The 20142-nt window shown below is 38.1% G+C and overlaps 6 protein-coding genes across 8 annotated transcripts; 4 read left to right on the plus strand and 2 right to left on the minus strand.

Moving 5' to 3' along the window:
• Positions 1-483: 483 nt before the first annotated feature.
• Positions 484-2898, plus strand: LOC105958435 (peptidyl-prolyl cis-trans isomerase CYP19-4). Its single transcript, XM_012982465.2, has 7 exons — positions 484-656; positions 1007-1085; positions 1611-1658; positions 1753-1776; positions 2018-2200; positions 2297-2372; positions 2493-2898. Exons 1-7 carry the CDS (start codon positions 591-593, stop codon positions 2629-2631), a joined length of 615 nt encoding a protein of 204 aa, XP_012837919.2. The 5' UTR covers positions 484-590; the 3' UTR covers positions 2632-2898.
• A 702-nt stretch (positions 2899-3600) lies between these two features.
• On the plus strand, positions 3601-8677 carry LOC105958345 (sodium-dependent phosphate transport protein 1, chloroplastic). 2 transcript variants are annotated; one of them, XR_016030746.1, is made up of 11 exons: positions 3605-4078; positions 4167-4274; positions 4448-4603; positions 4701-4916; positions 5025-5234; positions 5404-5541; positions 5640-5741; positions 5992-6057; positions 6139-6223; positions 6339-6740; positions 7064-8677. XR_016030746.1 is itself a non-coding variant. In XM_012982384.2 (10 exons), exons 1-10 carry the CDS (start codon positions 3677-3679, stop codon positions 6434-6436), a joined length of 1581 nt encoding a protein of 526 aa, XP_012837838.2. In that variant the 5' UTR covers positions 3601-3676; the 3' UTR covers positions 6437-6875. The 2 variants fall into 2 exon arrangements, 1 of the variants encoding a protein (XP_012837838.2); XM_012982384.2 differs by lacking the exon at positions 7064-8677 and having other exon boundaries at positions 3601-4078; positions 6339-6875.
• Positions 6785-8618, minus strand: CYP86A1 (cytochrome P450, family 86, subfamily A, polypeptide 1). Its single transcript, XM_012982312.2, has one exon. The coding sequence runs from the start codon at positions 8616-8618 to the stop codon at positions 7056-7058; it is 1563 nt and encodes a 520-aa protein (XP_012837766.2). The 3' UTR covers positions 6785-7055.
• A 1480-nt stretch (positions 8678-10157) lies between the features above and the next one.
• On the plus strand, positions 10158-12534 carry LOC105957212 (sugar transport protein 8). Its single transcript, XM_012981144.2, has 4 exons — positions 10158-10416; positions 10525-10844; positions 11159-11785; positions 11937-12534. Exons 1-4 carry the CDS (start codon positions 10281-10283, stop codon positions 12375-12377), a joined length of 1524 nt encoding a protein of 507 aa, XP_012836598.2. The 5' UTR covers positions 10158-10280; the 3' UTR covers positions 12378-12534.
• Positions 12535-13368: 834 nt separating this feature from the next.
• LOC105958113 (uncharacterized) lies at positions 13369-18132 on the plus strand. Its single transcript, XM_012982146.2, has 9 exons — positions 13369-13686; positions 13889-14093; positions 15049-15139; positions 15513-15658; positions 15953-16196; positions 16493-16597; positions 16682-16864; positions 17100-17301; positions 17412-18132. The coding sequence occupies exons 1-9, from the start codon at positions 13533-13535 to the stop codon at positions 17882-17884; spliced, it is 1803 nt and encodes a 600-aa protein (XP_012837600.2). The 5' UTR covers positions 13369-13532; the 3' UTR covers positions 17885-18132.
• Positions 18133-18254: 122 nt separating this feature from the next.
• On the minus strand, positions 18255-19911 carry LOC105958193 (uncharacterized). Of its 2 annotated transcripts, none has more exons than XM_012982217.2 (3): positions 19529-19911; positions 19293-19433; positions 18255-18619 (listed from the first exon to the last, which is right to left on the minus strand). In XM_012982217.2, exons 1-3 carry the CDS (start codon positions 19769-19771, stop codon positions 18476-18478), a joined length of 528 nt encoding a protein of 175 aa, XP_012837671.2. In that variant the 5' UTR covers positions 19772-19911; the 3' UTR covers positions 18255-18475. The 2 variants fall into 2 exon arrangements, with proteins under 2 accessions (XP_012837671.2, XP_088672666.1); XM_088816540.1 differs by lacking the exon at positions 18255-18619 and adding an exon at positions 18953-19203 and having other exon boundaries at positions 19529-19781.
• Positions 19912-20142: the final 231 nt, after the last annotated feature.

Below are 20142 nucleotides of genomic sequence, written 5' to 3' on the forward strand. Positions count from 1 at the left end.
CTTCAAAGCCTTTATGCTGGGATTTTTCTTATTAAAGTTCCATCGGACTCATATGAGGTTGAGGGCCTTATATAGGCACGAAAATCCACCACCCTAAACCTAACTTGAGCCATAAGAAATCGATTAACTAGGTAATAGAATCCTAGTCGATTTCTACTTCTATTCTAGATAAGTACAAAAGATACCTAACTAGAATATAATACATGGAAATAAATCTAAGTCCTAATAAAAATATTACAAGAATAAGACTCTAATTAATTCCAAAATAAACATGGAAAACAAATCTTTGCCAATCTTTAATTTCCACGTATGGCGGATTTATTCAATCTTCACAAATAGAAATCTCGTGCCAACAGTATGTATATTAAATAATTTAAATTTGGTTATAAATTTAATGATAAATAAATTAATGAATTTTCTTTATCCCAAACCAATGTTAGTTAGTAATAAAATGGAATTGCTTTTTGAATTAAAAATTAAATAAATCTTAAAACAAATCCCTCTCTCAGTAGTCAGTAAAACCAAACACACACACACACACACACACACACACACACACAGAAAGCTCCACAATCATCAAAGACGAAACAATGGCGAAAATTGGGAGACAACTCCTCATCGTTGTGCTGCTCTTTCTTGCCATAGCAGTCTCTCAGGTTCTTCTTCCTTTCATATTTTATTTTCACTTTCTTAGGTTACGAAATTTCACAATTTATTTGAGATTTGATGTTTTAAACTCCTGATCCTGATTCATCCGATTCAAATATTGAAAAAAACAATCGACCTGGTTTCTGATTTGCTGTATGATTTGAGAAAAAAAGCGGAGAATCTTATGTTAAGAAGTGGGTCGATTTTTCTTCCCGATCTAGTAACTATAGATCTTCACCTTTTCCGTACTGTTTTTTTTTTTTTTTTCCTTTTGATCAATGTAATAGCATCTCTCCTTCACCTAGGGTTTGTTGTATTTGTTGTGTTTTCATCTTGAGTGTATCCCTTTTTCCTGCAGGCAAAAAAAGCACATGAAGATTTGAAGGAAGTGACTCAGAAGGTTTACTTTGATATTGAAATCGATGGAAAACCGGCCGGTATGCTCTAAATCTCCAGCTGTCCCGCTTTTTCCTCGTTTTTTCGTAGTTTAAATACTTATAATTAATTGATGAAGTAGATTTGTTAATTTCAGAAATATCTTGTTTGGGCATGTGTTGCGACGTGCTTCGTTTGTGTACTTGTAACACACGCACTTGGCAATTAATGTGGTTGTAGTGTAGCGTTGTTTGCTTGCGTTGACCTAATAAGTGGAGAGAATCTGTTATTTATGAAATGGGTTATCTAAAATCGGTTTAAATGTATTTGTAGATGTTTAATGGACGAAAGGTTAGGATGAGAATACCTAACGCTGAATAAACTACTTGATCAAGTTGGCAGAGAAATATGTGGATGTATATCCGAAGTTCTTATCGTAAAAATATATCCGCTGAGGCTATTTTATGTGGAAGTACACGTTTTATAGTTCATAAATGTGTAAATATGAAGAGGATATCTTCTGAATCGATTATAAATATTTTGTAGTTTCGGATCCTCAGGCTTAACGACTTTTCTTTTCTTTCCAGGTCGCATTACTATAGGTCTGTTTGGAAAAACAGTTCCCAAGACAGCAGGTATAAACTAGCATTACTGCATCACTGGTCAGTAGTCACTGAGTTCTTTGGATTTTACGTACTGATTACTTTGTCGTTTTCTTTTCTCTTGCAGAAAACTTTAGAGCCTTGTGCACAGGTATAACGATGGCTCTGTTTTCTATGTTTCTATAGAGCTGCTTTAAGTTGGATTAATTGCTAAGTTTAATACGTTAAATCATTTGTCAAAGCGTTAAATCATCTTGATGTCGATAATTGAACAAATATGTTAAATCTCTTACTAGAGGGTGTAAATTGCTGCCAGAGCAGCAATTATTTGTGTAACTAATAAATGATTTTTATTTATTTACCGTTTTTTCCTAATATTTATGCATATTCAGGAGAGAAAGGTATTGGCAAACACGGAAAGCCTCTGTATTACAAGGGAAGCAAATTCCACAGAATCATACCAAGTTTCATGATTCAAGGAGGTGACTTCACTCTAGGTGATGGAAGAGGCGGTGAATCAATTTACGGAGAGAAGTTTCCCGATGAAAATTTCAAGATCAAACACACTGGCCCTGGTATTTACTATATCTCTTATATGTACAAAAAGAAAACGGAAAAGTTAGATAACGTTCATTTGGCAATGCATTTACCTATTTTGTGCATCTTTTCAGGGATTTTGTCCATGGCAAATGCCGGGCCTGATACAAATGGTTCCCAGTTTTTCATCACAACTGTGACAACAAGCTGGTAACTACCTACTTCTCCCCCCCAACCCTCAACCCCCTATATGGAATAGTATATTTTAGAGTCAATTACAATGAGGTATAGCTAAACTGATAAAAACTCTTGTGTTGGTGGGGTCCACAGGTTGGATGGGCGACACGTTGTCTTTGGAGAGGTGCTGTCTGGAATGGATGTGGTGTATAAAATAGAAGCTGAAGGTAAGCAGAACGGAACACCGAAAAAGAAAGTTGTTATTGCAGAGAGTGGTGAACTTCCCTTGTAAGAATATCTATCTATATATTAGACATTCTGCGAGTGAACTTATCTAGTGATCGGAATTTCATCAAGTTACAATGTTTTTGTGAGCATGAACGCTTCAAAATCAAATCGAGAAACCTTGTACTGTCTGAAGCTGAATAGGTTCATCTTCTTCGTTTTTATGCTTTCGTATCTAGTACTTGACCGTAAGTTAATCCTTCGTTGTATTTCTCAAACTTACACATTTTGTTTGTTCCCTTATCATATGACATGGTGACATTTTTTCTTCTGAGTTCATATTTCATTTATATGATTCTTTAAGCAAGTGCCAGCTTCTCACTTGCACTTGCTCATCAATAATTTTTCTTTTTGACCCCCAAATATATACTTTCGAAAATCTTGGATGAAAATTATAGAGGAAAATAAATGAATTAATTTTAATATAAAAACCCAATTAGATGAATTTAATCACAACAAATTAATTTGTTAGTTATAGCTTTAGATTTTTGAGTGAAGCATCATTTTCTTTCTGAACTGAAGTGCTGCAATTTGTTTTGGAATTGTGTAAATGAAAGAGGAAAGAAAATGAAGGATATTTTTGCAAATTAAAGTAACCAAGTAGACATCTTATTTATTATTGGCCAAATTACGGCTACCCCTGAAGTATGATCAAATTACGAAAAAATTCTTCTAGTTTGGGTAATTACAACCACCTCCTCAATTATCTATTATTTTACAAAAAAAACACCTTTCAGTAGATATATTTGACATTAAGGATGAATGTGTAAGAACATACACAGTTGAGGAGTATAATTATAATTACTTAAATATGAGGGACTTTTTCGGTAATTTAGTAGGATATTCGTATAATATGTGGCGATTGTTATCAGTTTGGATTCTTTCACTGACACGTGTCGAAGCAGTAACCAGTACCTGAAATAAAATATCACAGCAATATTTCAGTGCTCTCACTATATATTTATATTTGAATAAATAAATGAAACAAAAAATAAAAAATAAATAAATAAATAAATGAAAGGCAGCCAATAAACCGTTGAGCTATCTCAGCCATGAACACCAGCAGAGCTCTGCTGATTTCCTTGTACTCTGCTCCAAAAACCCACCTCCAAATTTCCCCCAGAGCCACCTTTCTCCCCAACTCCGGCCTCTTATTACAGTTATGCCCTTGCCAGAGGGCCCACTTCCGCCCCATTTATCTCGGGAACGGCCTGAGTTGGAGGGTGAAGAGCGGCAGAGTCCGCGCCGATGTGAAGTCGGAGCCGTGCGACATTGCCGAATCGCCGCCGGATTCCGTTCAGTTCGGCAAAGTTTTCGCCACGAGTATTGTCGACGATGACGACGATGATGGTGACGTCACCTCCGCGGCGGTTCCGTGGTGGGAACAGTTTCCGAGGCGTTGGGTGATTGTGATTCTCTGCTTCTCAGCTTTCCTACTCTGCAATATGGATAGAGTAAGCATGATTGTTGAAAATATTTGAATAATATATGATTTAATTAGAGAATTGCGATACTTAAAAAAAACCAGATGCTGTGGTGCAGGTAAATATGAGCATCGCAATTCTTCCAATGGCGTCGGAATCTCATTGGAGTATGACAACTGTTGGTTTGATTCAATCCTCTTTTTTCTGGGGTTACCTTCTTACTCAGGTGTGATTCATTGAAGATAGCCTTTATTTACTTGTCCTTATGAACACTGTTTCTACATGAACGATTGAGTGTTCAGTTTTGCAGTATTTTTATGTGCACACCACGTGTTTGATGTATTGTTTAAGAGTATTAGCAGGGTTTTTCTGATTATATTTATGGGATGGAGAGCTCAGATTGCAGGTGGTATATGGGCAGACACTGTTGGAGGCAAGTTTGTTCTAGGGTTTGGTGTGGTGTGGTGGTCTATAGCAACAATACTCACACCCATCGCCGCGAAACTCGGTTTGCCCTACTTGCTCGTCGTTCGTGCTTTTATGGGCGTCGGTGAGGTCAGTAACCATTTACTCGTCGTTCATGCCATTCTTGATTTTTTTTTTTCTTTTTTTTTTTTTTGATTGATAAGTAGTTCTTTAATTTTTTTTGCAGGGTGTTGCAATGCCTGCCATGAATAATATACTGTCGAAATGGGTACCTGTATCGGAGAGAAGTAGGTCTCTGGCGCTGGTTTACAGTGGTATGTATCTTGGCTCTGTAACCGGTCTTGCATTTTCACCTATGTTGATCCACAAATTTGGCTGGCCGTCTGTTTTTTACTCGTTCGGCTCTCTCGGCACTGTTTGGTTGGCTCTGTGGCTTAACATGGTGAGGATTTCTTTTTTTACTCTTATAGCTTTTTGAATTAAGAATTTTTTTTTTATAATTTTTTTCGATAATGGAGGGCTGTTACATATTACATAAAATGATCCATAGGCACATAGTTCGCCTCTTGAGGACCCTAAACTGCTGCCTGAAGAAAAGAAGCTGATTCTTCGAAACTCTTCTTCGAAGGAGCCTGTGAAATCTATACCGTGGAAATTGATATTATCGAAGCCACCTGTGTGGGCCCTGATTGTGTCGCATTTCTGTCATAATTGGGGCACGTTTATCCTTCTTACTTGGATGCCAACTTATTATCACCAGGTATTATTTAATTGATTTTTGGTTACGCTTTTTAGTTGACTTTCCTTTGTGGTAACAGTGGAATATTGAATTGTATTTACTTCTTGAAGTACGGTACACATATTTCAATTCGTAATTGATATTATAAAGTAGACCGTGTTCGGTTTTTTACTATGAATTTCTTGTGCAGGTGTTGAAGTTGAATCTTACTGAGTCGGGACTGTTTTCGGTGTTTCCGTGGCTTACTATGGCCTTTGCTGCCAATTTGGGTGGTTGGATTGCAGATACTCTTGTCAGCAGAGGTGTATCTGTCACCACCGTTAGAAAGGTAACGTAATTAGCACTCTTTTTACTGCTGTCTATATTACGTATGTAAATTGTATTTATTAATCCGATATATTAATTTAATTTCATAAATATATGCAGATCATGCAGACGATTGGATTTCTAGGCCCTGCTTTCTTCTTAACTCAGTTGACACATATTGAGACCCCTACAATGGCCGTTTTGTGTATGGCGTGCAGTCAGGTTTGTTGTTATGCTGTGTCGAACAGTATCGAAATCCTCAGCGAAAGTGTAAAAATTTAAAAGAAAACTACTTCACGTCTATTACTCCATACACGTATTAATTCCTACCTATTTTTGCTTAATTATATATCACATCATACTATCGTAGCCATGAATTTTATCGAATATAGTATATCAAATAATATAGTCTTAGTTGTGTGTCGGTTTTTCAAATTGCTTCGATTTCCCTTAAGAGTTGCTTTTTATGCAGGGATTGGATGCTTTTTCACAATCAGGGTTGTATTCAAACCATCAAGATATTGCTCCTCGATATTCAGTAAGTATTTCCTGCAACAAAAAATGTATTTTTTTTATTATTACTATGTATTTATGATTTATTGATATGAAATTTTGACAGGGTGTATTGCTTGGTCTTTCTAATACTGCTGGAGTTCTGGCTGGTGTTTTTGGTACTGCTGCCACTGGTTATATCTTGCAACATGGTATGTGTGTGTGTGTGTGTGTGTGTGTATATATATCATCTCAAAGATTGTTATTTTTGTGATGTGAGATGTTGTGGTAAATCGAAGTTATTTAATTTTTTTTTTTTTTTTGCAGGGTCATGGGACGATGTTTTCCAGGTCTCGGTGGGGCTATACTTAGTTGGAACTGTGGTCTGGAATCTTTTCTCCACTGGAGAAAAAATCGTGGATTGAGAATCGAGCATTAATATATATAAATATGATGGTTATTTACTTCGTATATAGGGGTAACATGTGAAACAAGAGCCTTGAAACATAGAGCTTTCATCACATCAAAATCGAAAAGAAAAAAAAAAACCCATGCAAATGGGGGAAAGTAGTTGCTCTAAGAGTTGAATTTTGAAGGGCTCTTTTGTTCTTCTCTATTAGCTGATTTTGGTAGAGCGTAGATTCGAAGGCTCGTTTTTCGGCCTTCCAAGTTAAAACCTCCATAAGAACCGTGCACCCGACTCTCATTGGAATGAGCGTATATATGGAGGTATACAGCTTTAATATTGTATATAATTTACACACTGAAACTTCCTTGATTTTTAGTAGTATTCATTATTATCAAGGGTATAGCACCCATGTAAGTATACAAGCTTGGAAGCTTAATACATTGTTGCATTTGTCTCAACTCTGAACTGAATTTGAAACGGACAATATATATATATATATATATATATATATATATATATATATATATATATATAATAACAAACACACAAACAGATGTGAAAACTCAACAAACATCAAATGAACATGCATGCACACACACTGAACTTTAGCAAAAGTAATTAACGATGACTGCACACTATGCAGACATAGCAGCTTTGGGTGGTGGCGGCGCCACCAGCTCTCGTGGCTTCAGGTACACTTTGAGCCCATTCTTCATGAACAGAGTCAAAGACATCTTCTGCTCGACGGGGTGGCCGGGAACCAGCGCCACCCTGTAACGGAGGAGGACCGCCGCCGCAACAGACTTCATCTGCAGGTAAGCCAAGTCCTTCCCCAAGCAAGTCCTCGGCCCTCCGTTGAACGCCACAAACCTGTAACCGTCCTTTGGCGGCTCGAACCTTTCCCCGCCGCCGGAAAGCCACCTCTCCGGCTTAAACTCGATACAGTCCTCACCCCAAACACTCCTCATCCTCCCCACCGAGTATATCGAGTACGTCACCGTCGATCCCGCCGGCAAGAAAGTCCCGTCCGGCAGAACATCGTCGGCCACCACGTACTTGAAGTCCAGAGGCACCGACGGGTACAGCCGCAGTGTCTCCGCCAGCGCCGCCTTCAGGTACACCATCTTATCCGCTTCGTCAAACGTCAGCGGCTCCTCAACCCATTTTATAGAATCTCCACCTCGACTCCCCCTCAAAACCGCCGTGATTTCGGCGACAATCTTCTCTTCCACGCGAGGCGTGTTCATTACGAGGTAGAAAAACCAGCTGAGTGCGACGGAGGAAGTGTCCCTTCCGGCGAGCACAAAGTTGAGCGCTATCCGCTTCAGAACTGAGCTGGGGAAAAATTTACCGTCGGCGTCTCTCTTCTTCATGAATCTCGATAACAGGTCATCAGACGGAGATTCTTTTCTTGCGTCCAAAGCTTCCGTCATGTATTTCTCCACCACATGCAGACTCCTTCTCAGCCGATATTCACCTCCCACGTCGAAAATCTTCTTCAGCCGCCATAGAAACCCAGGGTAGAGCAACCTCTGCAGAGTCGCCGCCGTCGCGGAATCGAACGCGACGGAAAATGGATTTTCTGGCATCTCCGGCGACAGGGTTTCCGGGTCTTTACCAAAAGTCAGCCCGCATATGTTATCAAACGTCAACCGGAGCAGCAAATCCTGCAAATCAACCGGGGCGCGTTCTTTCGCGGCCTTGTCGAGGATTACCCACAAACGGGTACGGATAGTCCGGTTCACCCACCGGGCCATGGCCTGGCGGAGGGTTCTGGTCGTGAACTCTAGAGCGGCGGTTTTCCTCTGTATCAGCCACGTCTCGCCGTCGCTGTTGAATATGCCCTGGCCAAGGAGGTCGTGGAAGGCGGTCTGCCACGTCGGCCCCTTTGGGTAGTTGTCGAACCGGGTTCGGAGAATGTGCTCGATGTTCTTGGGGTGACACGTCACCGTGTAGAAGCCCTGTTTGCGAGCGAAATACGGGACGGCGATTGTGGTGGTCTGGTACGTGGCGGCGGAGGATTGGAGGTTGCCGGAAATCCAGTCGTGGATTCTCCGGCGGTTCATGTAGAGGTACGGGAGGCTGCCCACGAGCGGCCAGGCTTTCGGCCCGGTTAGCTTTCGGGCCAAGAGCCAGAACCATAGGATATAAGCTGATGTGGCAGCTGCTAAGCTGATGAATATTAGCACGTTTTCCATGTACAGAATGTGTACCAACTTAGTGATGAAAATGAATGAGATAGGTGAGATAGTGTTCATTGGGTTCATATATATATAGATTAAAAGTAGTATATGTTATGAAGAAAAAATTAGGAGAGAGTTGTCAGGAATTTTTTGGTGTAATTATGAGTAAAGAGATTATGGTCTACGTTTGGTTTGATTTTAATTTATAGTTATTTTATTGTGAGGAATATAATCAGAGATTATATTATAGTATAATTGGGCACGTACCTATAGTCCAAGTTATCTTTTTCTTACCTAAGTCTATATTTCTTAGGTTAAATTTATATTTCCACAAGTAATATTTAAAGTTATATGATGCAGCGGATTAATTACAATGGTTGATTGTTAACTGTAAGTGTGATTAAATGACTATCCACCAAGCACATATAAAACACCCGGAGTATATAATATGGTGTTCATGTTCATCAAATTATATAAAAAACGAACATCACTTATTATTTATGAAAAAAATTCAATCAACATTCCAAGAAAAAAAACCTATGATGAATCTTGTTATTACAAGTCAACTTGTAGTCAATAATACAGATAAAAAAATCACATATATAAAAATTTCAACTAAAACAACCATTAGAGTTATGTACATTAGAAAAAAAAACGTATAGACCTTATATATAACTATATATGATTACAATGTTGATTCTCTTTAATTGGCATGTTACGTTGTTTCCTCATCTTCTTCAATATTATCGACGTGAAAGAGAAAGAAATTGTCTGTCTTCATTTACATGTTATTGCGAGAGAGAATGCGGCAAGGGCAAAAACGGGGACAAAAAGAGAGGGAGAAGAATAAAGCTGAGGCGGAGGCGGCGGATGTCGCAATTATACATAATATATACATACTATAGTTATATTCGACTAAGTACACACAAATTCAAAAACACAACAACAACTAATAGAAAATTCACAATCACAAAAAATAAAAGGTTTATTTATTTGAATTAAATAAAATAAGTTTCAATATTTTGTAGGTTATATTTGCAATTGTTAATTGAACAAATTGTAAAATTTAGAAAAGCCATTTAATAAAGTTTGTCACATTACAAATTTGAAAAAAATATATATTAAAACTTTATAAGATGGTGGCATATTATTCAAGAAATCATGGAATAATACTATTTTAATGACATAATTATTTATTATTATTTTTTAAAAATGGCCTTAAAATATAATCTTACGCGCGTACATATTTTTTACATTTGAAAATCTATATCTATTCCGAAAGTAAATTTGCAAGATAAATAATAAAATTAAAATTTATACATCGTACAAAATAGAACTTAATTAACATAATTAATACGTGTAATATAGATAATGCATTAATTAATAGAGTTCCAACAATAATATTTGAATTACGAAAATTGGATAGGGTTATAGATAATGCATTATCTATATTAATCCTACAAGAAAAAGGATTTTATATCAACAGATATTCCAACAATATCTGAACTACAATACTAATTTATAGTATTATAGTTAAACTATAACTCAAACTTATATGTGAAATCCGTCTCCTCTTTGGTCTCTGCTTCTTCTCTATATATACATACATTATACATACATACATACCACCACACACATCTTCTTCACATACATTCTCTCTCTCAAATCTACAACACCATGGCACCACAAATCGCGGCGGCAAACAACGGCGGCGGCGGTGATTTCCCGGCCAAACTCACCGGACAGGTCGTCCTTTGTTCAATCATCGCAGCCTTCGGCGGCCTCATGTTCGGCTACGACATCGGCATATCCGGTAATTAACTTATTTATACATACATATATATATACATATACATAAACAAATTGAATTAATTATAATATCCGGTAATATTTATTTTTTAATTGGAGTTAATTTGTGAAGGGGGAGTTACGTCGATGGATGATTTCCTGTTGAAATTCTTCCGGAGTGTGTACGAGAAGAAGCACAGGGCGAGAGAGAACAACTACTGCAAATACGATAACCAATTGCTTCAGCTCTTCACCTCGTCGTTGTATCTCTCGGCGGTGTTGTGCAGCTGGATCGCCTCAATGTGTTGCAAGAAGTTCGGCCGCAAGCGCACCATGCAGATGGCCGCTGCTTTCTTCTTCGTCGGCGTCGTACTCAACGCCGCTGCCGCCAACATTTACATGCTCATCGTCGGTAGGGTTCTTTTGGGTGCCGGCGTTGGATTCGGAAACCAGGTACCGTATCTCTAATTTAACTCCATAATTTAATATTTCCCTAAATTAATAGAATTTTGCTAGTGTCGACTGTATAATTTAACTTGATAATTTAATATTTTGCTATATTAATAGAATTTTGCTAGTCCCGACTGTATAATTTAACTCGATAATTTAATATTTTGCTAAATTAATAGAATTTTGCTAGTCCCAACTGTATAATTTTATAAATCAATAATTTAATATTTTGCTAAATTAATAGGATTTTGCTAGTTCCAACTCTATTAATCTGTATTATATAGGTATGTATTGATTAACAACATAAAACATTGTAGGCGGTGCCGCTCTTCATATCGGAAATCGCTCCGGCAAAGTACCGAGGAGGACTCAACGTGTGCTTCCAGCTCATGATCACGATCGGAATCCTAATCGCAAACCTAGTCAACTACTTCACCGCGAGCTTGCACCCCTACGGTTGGAGGATCTCTCTAGGGTTAGCCGCGATTCCCGCCATATTCCTCGGCGTGGGTTCCATCTTCATAGTCGAAACCCCCACGAGCCTCATCGAGCGGGGACACAAGGAGGACGGCATGCGGGCCCTCAAGATCACGCGCGGCGTCGACGACGTGGCGAGGGAGTTCGAAGAGATTGTGGGGGCCACGGAGGCGGCCGCCAAGATCGAGACGCCTTTCAGAAACCTGAGGAAGAAGTCGAGCTTCCCGCAGGTGTTTTGCGCGATGGTCTTGCAGGTGTTCCAGCAGTTGACCGGGATTAACGTCATCATGTTTTACGCGCCGGTGCTCTTTCAGACGATGGGCCTCGGCGCGGACGCTTCGTTGCTGTCAGCTGTGCTCACCGGCGGCATTAACGTTGCCGCCACTTTCGTTGCGGTCTTTGGCGTCGATAAGTTTGGGAGGAGGAAGTTGCTTATTCAAGCTGCTGTCCAGATGCTTATTGCTCAGGTACAATTAATCGATTTTTATTTTTATTTTTATTTTTTTTATATATTAATTATACACGCGCGCATGCAGTGGCGGAACCAGCATTTTATGTCTGCGAGGTCAATTAAAATAAATAAACCCTAATGAATGATTTGTATATATATATGTATAGGTTGTTGTGGGATCGATCCTCGCGCATTATTTGAAGGCGACGAATGTAATACCGAAGCCGTTGGCATACCTGGTGTTGTGCTTCATCTGCGTGTTCGTCATGGGGTTCGCGTGGTCGTGGGGCCCGCTGGGGTGGTTGATTCCGAGCGAGATATTCCCGCTCGAGACACGAACGGCTGGATTCTTCGTGGCCGTGAGCACGAACATGATATTCACATTCCTCATTGCTCAAGTTTTCCTAACAATGCTGTGCCAAATGAGAGCCGCAATATTCTTCTTCTTCGCCTTTTGGATTGTGTTAATGGGCAGCTTCGCCGTGTTCTTGCTGCCGGAGACTAAGGGGATCCCGATCGACGAAATGAACGAGCGTGTTTGGAAGAAGCATTGGTTTTGGCATAGGTTCTTCGATTCTGACCGTGTTAACGGTGTAGATCAAGCTTGAGTGCCAAACAGTACCTTAGATTTTTAGTTTAGATTATTAGGGTTTTTTTTTTTACTGTTTATAGTTTTTTTTAATTTTTTTTATATTGATTTGCACAGTACTCTGCCTTTTTAAGTAATAATTTGGTTTATGAAGTGTTTTATATTCACCAGGTTTATTCTGATTTGCCTTATCCAATAGTTACTATAGTAGATTTGAATTCATTTAATATCCACAGTGAGACTTTTTAGCTAAACAAAACATAGGGCAACTATTTTATTGAATAAAATAGGGTAAATTACGGCAAACCCGCTCATGTTAGGGTAATTACAACCACTCCCTCATGTTGGGTAATTCAACCACTCCTCGGTTATGAATCTCTTTATGGTGTCTAATTTAACACAATTTTCAAAATTCCGTAAAATGTTCATTATTTGTACTCGTTTTGTGCAAAAACAATTTCTGATTCACCACAATCTGAAACTTACAAGCCAAATGACACATTTTATGATCATCTTGTTTCAAAGTGTGGAGTTCGATTGGGGTAAAACGGGGTACAAACTGATGTATATTCACAAAAATTAGAATATTTCACTAAATTTGACACCGTAAGAATAAATGTGTAAGAAGATTCATAGTTAAAGAGGTGACTGTAATTTCCCAAACAAAAATGGGTCTTTTTATAATTTAACCTTAACTCGGGGTGACCATAATTTAAAAACAAATATGAGAAAACCGGATCAAATTAATCTGAAAAAAACCGGATCAAATTAACTCGTTAATTACTCAATAGATTCTATTTCCTTGTACAGCTTTTCGGCTTTTGAGATCCTACACCGGGTGAAATACACCGGGTAGATCTTTACCATTAATATACACACAAACATACACACACCCACATTGGTGTGTGTAGATCAACGGTGAAAAATCACCCGGTGTAACCTTCACCGGGTGTAGGATAGATAAAACCCAGCTTTTCCTACAGTAGTTAACTAATTAATTAATAATTAACATTATCAGGATAAAGATAAAATATTGTGTTTGCACGTACAAATAAAAAGTTGGTGCCAGAAAGCATCTTCTTCCTTGTTCTTCATCTCTCTCTCTCTCTCACACTGCTGCTGAGTGAGGTGAGCCCCCTGCAACCAGCAAAAAAGGTCAACAGTCCAAAACACCATGGAATGCGTCATCTACAAAACCCTAAACGCCCCCATTGAAGCCAGGGTTAAGGACCTCCTCTCTCGTATGACTCTCCTCGAAAAGATCGGCCAAATGACCCAGATCGAGCGCAGCGTCGCCACTCCTTCCGTCATTAAGGACCGCTTTATAGGTCCCCACTCTCTCTCTAACTCTTTCTCTCTCTCTCACACACACAATACACGCACATATATACGCATTCTACAATTAATTTAGTGTGTTGTTTTTCTGCTTCGATATTAAACAACATTTTGTTGCTGTTGTTGTTGTTGTTGTTGTTGTTGTTTAATTTCCTGTTAATGTAGTGGTTTAATGGTTGATGGTTAAATGGTTAGGGAGTGTGCTGAGTGGGGGTGGGAGTAAGCCATTTGAGAATGCAAAATCAGCAGATTGGGCAGACATGATTGATGGCTTACAGAAGGGGGCGCTCGATACTCGTCTCGGAATCCCCATTATTTACGGAACCGATGCAGTCCATGGTAACAACAATGTCTATGGCACCACCATTTTCCCTCATAACATTGGCCTTGGTGCCACTAGGTGAGCAGCCCCTTTTTTAATTGTAGCTTTTGCTGTTTCATTTGCTATTACAAGATGTGTTAAATACTTCGAAGGATCTCCATTTTGTGTCCTTATCTTTGTTACTATACTTGGAGATTATTATGTTAGTGATTGTTCATTTTCATGTATGCATTAAATACGATCGGGTTACTCTTGTTATAGAGTCTTAATACGAACAACTTATAAAGATGGGGGCAAGCTAAGTGTGAGGGGATAACCATAAATAGGAATACATAAAAGTCGCGAATCATGCATCAAGCTATTTTGAATTATAAATGCTGTCTATTTAGATCAAGTTCCTAGGAGAAGTTATCAGATCAATCCACTTCCGATTGAAGAAAGTGAAGCCTACATAGTTTGAAGTTCCTCAATGAAAGTAAAATTATCAGGAGCACTTATTTTCGGAATAAGGCATTTTGTTTGAGATGGAAATCTTCCAACTTAGTCGCGAAAGTGAGATTTTGTGTTTTGTTGGAAAATATAAGCATAATTTCTTGAGAAGATTTAGGAATCTCTGGAATAAGGATAAGGAGATAGTGTTTGCAATGCAGGAAAGAAATGTCAAATAGGAAAAGTTTCGGTACTTATGGAATGAGTATGCATACGTATTGGTCAAAGGAAATTTAATCTGACAATTCAGGTAATTTAAGTGTCCAAAAAGTAAATGCATCCATTTGATTCTTTCACCTTGTAACTCATTTAAAACGACAGTATATCAAAAAAGTTTGTTGGATTTATTTGTCGATTCCCATGTGCATGTGGACACGTCAATGAAATTTTTGTCTCGATTCAAATTCTTTAATGCTTTGATTACATGATATTTGTAGATGTCTATGCCCTTCAGCATGTAATACGATTTTTTGTTTGATTTGGAACTTTTTTATTCTTTGGTTACATGATAACACTAATGACACATAATTCCTATGCAATTTAGAGATGCTGATTTGGCTAGGAGGATTGGGGAGGTAACAGCTCTTGAAGTTAGGGCAAGCGGCGCTCAGTATGCATTTGCTCCATGTGTTGCTGTAAGCTATATCGATTCGTCAATATTATATATATACATACATATATCAATATGTCTATACATGTCACTAAATTTATGCAAAATGCATTCGCCGCGTACTTGTTCCTGTTTCAGCCACCGATTATTAGGGTGATGTAATTCTTTTCTGTTGCACCGATGGTTTTCTTTATGTTTATTAATACTACTCTTTTACTAGCAAACATGATCAGTTTATGGTTCGTAACACTTTTCCAAGCTGAATCATTCTAGACAAATTCAATTTTGCCGACAAACTATTGTGTTGTTATTGAGCGAATAAGTTGCTGCATTTAGTTGCTCTTTTTCGTGCGATGATCAATATTTAGTACTAAGCATCGTTAACTATACCTATTCAGGTTAGCAGAGATCCCAGATGGGGAAGATGCTACGAAAGTTATGGTGAAGACACTGAAATTGTCAGAAAGATGACCTCTATCGTCACAGGCTTGCAAGGGCAGCCTCCGGAAGGGCATCTCAAAGGCTACCCATTTGTGGCAGGAAGGTAATTAAGTGGTTTCTCAACACCCATTATATAAATAACCTGTTTTATTTCTTCATTAACAATCTTGATCACCTTTCTGTCAATAAATCTCAATATCATCTGATTGGTTTTATTCACCATATTTCGTTTGTCTACATTCTTTTAGCCTGACTTTCCCAAAATAATAACGTCACTTTGGCCCTAAATATATTTTGACTATATTAAATTGATTTGACTTTTGTTTTCCGTGATTTAGTTATTTTCTCCTCAACTGATTGTAAAGGTGTGCGCATTTGTCTGTCCAATTTATACCAGAAACAACGTTCTTGCATCTGCCAAGCATTTTGTTGGAGATGGAGGAACCGAGAACGGTACAAACGAAGGGAATACGATAACATCCTATGATGATTTGGAGAGAATCCACCTAGCACCATATCTTGATTGTATTTCTCAGGGAGTTTGCACTGTAATGGCATCATACTCTAGTTGGAACGGAAAGAAATTGCACACTGACCATTTTCTTCTTACCGAACTTCTGAAAAAGAAGCTGGGATTCATGGTAAATATAACTGAGTTATCCACATCATCTCATTATGGAAGCTCTCCCATATTTATTTTTAGAAGGAAAAAGTCAAAATTTATCATAACAATGTAAATGTGATACAAGTCATAGAACTAAATGACTAGTGCAGAATCTTTTATCATCGCATGCAACTAACTCCGTTTTTCGAGAAGATGTTTTCTCATTGATGTCATCTTTCAATTCTGAATTATCATGTTATTATATTTTTCCCTTTTTTTTTTTATCAAATTATATATTGAAAAATCTCATACATAAACAATGATCTACTGCAGGGATTTGTGATTTCAGACTGGGAAGCTCTGGACCGGCTTTATTCCCCTCATGGTTCAAATTACCGTGAAAGTATTCTGTCCACCGTAAATGCTGGAATTGATATGGTAGATACTATATTTGCATGAAAATGTTGCCAGATATTAGTTTGGTAATTCCTTAAAACTAATGTCCGTCTCACAAATATGCAGGTAATGGTTCCTTTTAGATATGAATTGTTCTTGGAAGAATTTCTCTCTCTTGCTGAGTCAGGGGAGATATCAATGGCTCGGATCGATGATGCTGTAGAGAGGATCCTGAGAGTCAAATTCGTTTCTGGAGTTTTCGAGCATCCCATGGCTGATAGATCTTTACTAGATTTGGTTGGTTGTAAGGTACTTTCTATCTTTATTCATCTTATTGACAGATTTTGCTCAAAATAACCGAGAATTGGATAATATGACAAAATAACCGAGAACTGTAATTGACAATTACCTTTCTTGAAGATTTCGTTTAACTGCTGTCTCTCATACTTTTTCACTTGGGGGGTTTCTAGTTTCTTCGTTCAAACTTAGTGATGTTCTGGCTGCATCGGAAATCAAATGCTTATGTATATATATATAATTTCAGGCACACAGAGAATTGGCACGTGAAGCTGTTCGCAAGTCTTTGGTGTTGTTAAAGAATGGAAAGGATCCTAAGAAACCTTTGCTCCCTCTAAACAAGAAAGCGAAACGAATTCTTGTGGCAGGAACGCATGCTGATAATCTTGGATATCAATGTGGTGGCTGGACAATTTCTTGGGAAGGAACATCTGGCAAAATAACTGAAGGTAAATAATTTTATCCAAATTCCAGTTACTCGTATCGTGAATTGTAATTTTTTTTTTCGAGAATTGTGCATATTTGGTTATTGAACTTCTGGGGTCTTTGTTTTTTTTAGGTACAACTATGTTGGAAGCAATAAAAGAAATGGTAGACCACAATACAGAAGTGGTATACGAACAAAACCCTTCTCCGGAAACATTTTCCGGTGAAGAATTCTCATTTGCTATCGTAGCTGTGGGTGAGGGTCCTTACGTTGAATCCGGCGGTGATGATCCGGAATTAAAAATTCCTTTCAACGGCGCTGAGCTGGCAAGTTTAGTTGCTGACAAAGTTCCGACTTTGGTGATTCTAATTACTGGAAGGCCCTTGGTTGTAGAGCCGTCGCTTTTGGAGAAAATAGAAGCTCTGGTTGTTGCTTGGTTGCCTGGATCGGAAGGAAGGGGAATCACAGATGTTATCTTTGGCGATTATCCATTTCAAGGAAAACTTCCCATGACTTGGTTCAGAAGCGTCGACCAGCTTCCGGTACATTCCGGAGAAAATTCATTGGACCCTTTATTCCCGTTTGGCTTTGGATTGACATGTTAAAAGCCAGGGAGTAATACAAAACTAATTGAGTTCAAATTTTACAGTGACGAAAAAAATAAATCTCGCCGACCTATATAACAGCTGGTGTTTTTCTTTCCCCACCCGAAATTTCTTGTTATTGATTCTGGAATTGCGTTCGTAATTTCTTATTGATACAAAAAAGATTGATTATGATTGTGTTGTGAGCATTGTTCAAATTTTGAATCTAAAGGTGAAGAAGCATGATCTATCCTATCTTATCTTTCAAATCATCATGAATGTTTAGTGGCCTGTTTTATGCTTCTTAACTTTTATGTAATATCTGTTATACTATCAATCACTATTTTTTATTATCACTAATAATAAGAGAGTTAATTGCGCACAGAACCCCTTTGTAATCTCGAATGGCTAAAAAAGCCCTTGTGTTAAAAAAATTAGAACCAACACCCCTACGTTGTTTCTGACAATGCACACTGACCCTTACTTCGAATAGGTTAAATCGAGCATATTTACACTGGAAGTTTTATCAACGCGAAAGCAACTATAGATTATTATTACACAAATAAGCAGTGACATTCTCATTCTAGATCGATACAAAAAGTACCTAGAGTCTCACATTTTGCTTGCAGGTATGCTAAATAAGGAATGCCGCCCTTCAGCAACAACTTCACCAGTCGTTTTGTTTTGTATGAGAACACTTGCTCCAGAGTAAGCACCTTGCCGACCTAACAACCTAGATGTAATCTCCAATTCATCCTGCCAATACAAAAAAATAATGCAAGATAAATAAAATTATGGCTTGAAGATGTCAATAGGACATCGAATCAATGCTTACAAAGAGCAAGACCAAGGTCTGGACTGTACTAAGATGTCGGTATTTAGTTACATATTTGTACAATTATTACATGGACTTTGTGTTCTGTAAGAACCAAAACTAAATGATGATTCGTGCTTTTGGATCATTAATGCATGTAATTTAGAATGCCAGGACGGTAGAACATGTGCAAAAAGTATCAACTAGTATCAACCTTCTAATTTCGAACAATCTATTTAACGAACGGAAAAGAATAGTTATTTGCAAGTTGCAAGAAGTTTAACTAAAGTTCCACATGAAACAAAGTGTCGAGAAATTCTTCGGGAAGTCGGTAAATATTACAAAGAAAACGGTGAAACGATTTGCCTGAATATTAAAAAGGAACATCTAACCATTATCTGTTAAATCTTAATAGAACATAGATTTTTCAATTAAGTTTCTCTCTCACCTAAATCCTCTCTCTCTCTCTACACATCTCTTCTAAAATTTATTTCAATGGTGTGTGATTGGTGGATCTGGGCACTACCTATCAAAGATCAAAATTAGGGCAAAATCATATTCATACACCGGAGCTATCTGAGAACAAAGCTAAAAATTGCATGAAGGAGGGCTTACATTCATCTTCGCCGGCGAAATGTACGAGATTGACATGTCCACCGACACATCCATCGGCTGGCCGTCGTGGTGGACCGCCGCAGCCCCAATTTCATCGACCATCGCGGCAATCGCGCCATTGGACAAGTTTCCATTTATATCCTAAAATTGATTAACCAGCAAAACAATTCAGAAATTCTCCAGGAGAGAATCACGAAAATGAACGGTAGGTATGGGGTTTTAGGGTGCAGACTTACAGTGAGACGAGGCGGCACTTTGAAAGAGCAAACGATCGAATCGGGTCGGACTTGTTCGACCCGAATACCTTTGAGAACGAAATACTCCCAGAAACTCGACTCCGAGTGCGGTTGGTGACCGGGGAAAGTGAGCCGCGAAACGAGATCGGCTTCTTCGCCGGCTGTGGTTTTCTCTATAAATTCTCTGGCTTTCTCCATAGCTGCTGCATCCATTGCTAACGTATCTGTGCTTCCAAACTCCATTTTTAATAACTCTGATAAAAGTGTAATTATAATTTATACCTACTTCCCCTAAATTGTACCTAGACCCTCTTAAGTTTGAAAACTTTATACACCTCCCCCTAACTTTTGTTATAATCAACAATTCACCCCATAATGTCAACAAAAAAGTTTGATTGTAATTCATTCTTTTACCACAAACCAAATATTTGTGAATCTTTATTGGCGATTTTTTTTCCTTTCTAATTTTATTTAAATTAAAGGCGATGGTTTTATTACGATATTTGCTCGAAAAATAAAACTTCAAGTCAACTGAAGGCTCGAAATTGAAATTCGATTATTATTTTATGCGAAGAGAAATGACGATTCCAAACATCGAACTATAGGTTTTATAT

The sequence above is a fragment of the Erythranthe guttata genome, chromosome 4 (assembly GCF_056151865.1).
Source record: "Erythranthe guttata isolate IM_541 chromosome 4, IM_541, whole genome shotgun sequence".
In the NCBI taxonomy this organism is placed as follows: Eukaryota; Viridiplantae; Streptophyta; class Magnoliopsida; order Lamiales; family Phrymaceae; genus Erythranthe; species Erythranthe guttata.

What these genes read in the sequence shown, in the direction of transcription:
- LOC105957212 (XM_012981144.2), top strand. Translation starts at nt 10,281, where the DNA reads ATGGCACCACAAATCGCGGCGGCAAACAACGGCGGCGGCGGTGATTTC. An exon ending in GCGTTGGATTCGGAAACCAG is followed by an intron (nt 10,845 to 11,158) that starts GTACCGTATCTC and finishes AAAACATTGTAG; the next exon opens with GCGGTGCCGCTCTTCATATC. An exon ending in TCCAGATGCTTATTGCTCAG is followed by an intron (nt 11,786 to 11,936) that starts GTACAATTAATC and finishes ATATATGTATAG; the next exon opens with GTTGTTGTGGGATCGATCCT.
- LOC105958113 (XM_012982146.2), top strand. Translation starts at nt 13,533, where the DNA reads ATGGAATGCGTCATCTACAAAACCCTAAACGCCCCCATTGAAGCCAGG. An exon ending in ATTGGCCTTGGTGCCACTAG is followed by an intron (nt 14,094 to 15,048) that starts GTGAGCAGCCCC and finishes TATGCAATTTAG; the next exon opens with AGATGCTGATTTGGCTAGGA. An exon ending in AAAAGAAGCTGGGATTCATG is followed by an intron (nt 16,197 to 16,492) that starts GTAAATATAACT and finishes GATCTACTGCAG; the next exon opens with GGATTTGTGATTTCAGACTG.
- LOC105958193 (XM_012982217.2), bottom strand. Translation starts at nt 19,771, where the DNA reads ATGGAGTTTGGAAGCACAGATACGTTAGCAATGGATGCAGCAGCTATG. An exon ending in AAGTGCCGCCTCGTCTCACT is followed by an intron (nt 19,434 to 19,528) that starts GTAAGTCTGCAC and finishes AATCAATTTTAG; the next exon opens with GATATAAATGGAAACTTGTC. An exon ending in TTTCGCCGGCGAAGATGAAT is followed by an intron (nt 18,620 to 19,292) that starts GTAAGCCCTCCT and finishes TTGTATTGGCAG; the next exon opens with GATGAATTGGAGATTACATC.
- LOC105958345 (XM_012982384.2), top strand. Translation starts at nt 3,677, where the DNA reads ATGAACACCAGCAGAGCTCTGCTGATTTCCTTGTACTCTGCTCCAAAA. An exon ending in TGCCAACTTATTATCACCAG is followed by an intron (nt 5,235 to 5,403) that starts GTATTATTTAAT and finishes TTTCTTGTGCAG; the next exon opens with GTGTTGAAGTTGAATCTTAC. An exon ending in CTGTCACCACCGTTAGAAAG is followed by an intron (nt 5,542 to 5,639) that starts GTAACGTAATTA and finishes AAATATATGCAG; the next exon opens with ATCATGCAGACGATTGGATT.
- LOC105958435 (XM_012982465.2), top strand. Translation starts at nt 591, where the DNA reads ATGGCGAAAATTGGGAGACAACTCCTCATCGTTGTGCTGCTCTTTCTT. An exon ending in AACAGTTCCCAAGACAGCAG is followed by an intron (nt 1,659 to 1,752) that starts GTATAAACTAGC and finishes TTTCTCTTGCAG; the next exon opens with AAAACTTTAGAGCCTTGTGC. An exon ending in GATCAAACACACTGGCCCTG is followed by an intron (nt 2,201 to 2,296) that starts GTATTTACTATA and finishes GCATCTTTTCAG; the next exon opens with GGATTTTGTCCATGGCAAAT.
- CYP86A1 (XM_012982312.2), bottom strand. Translation starts at nt 8,618, where the DNA reads ATGGAAAACGTGCTAATATTCATCAGCTTAGCAGCTGCCACATCAGCT.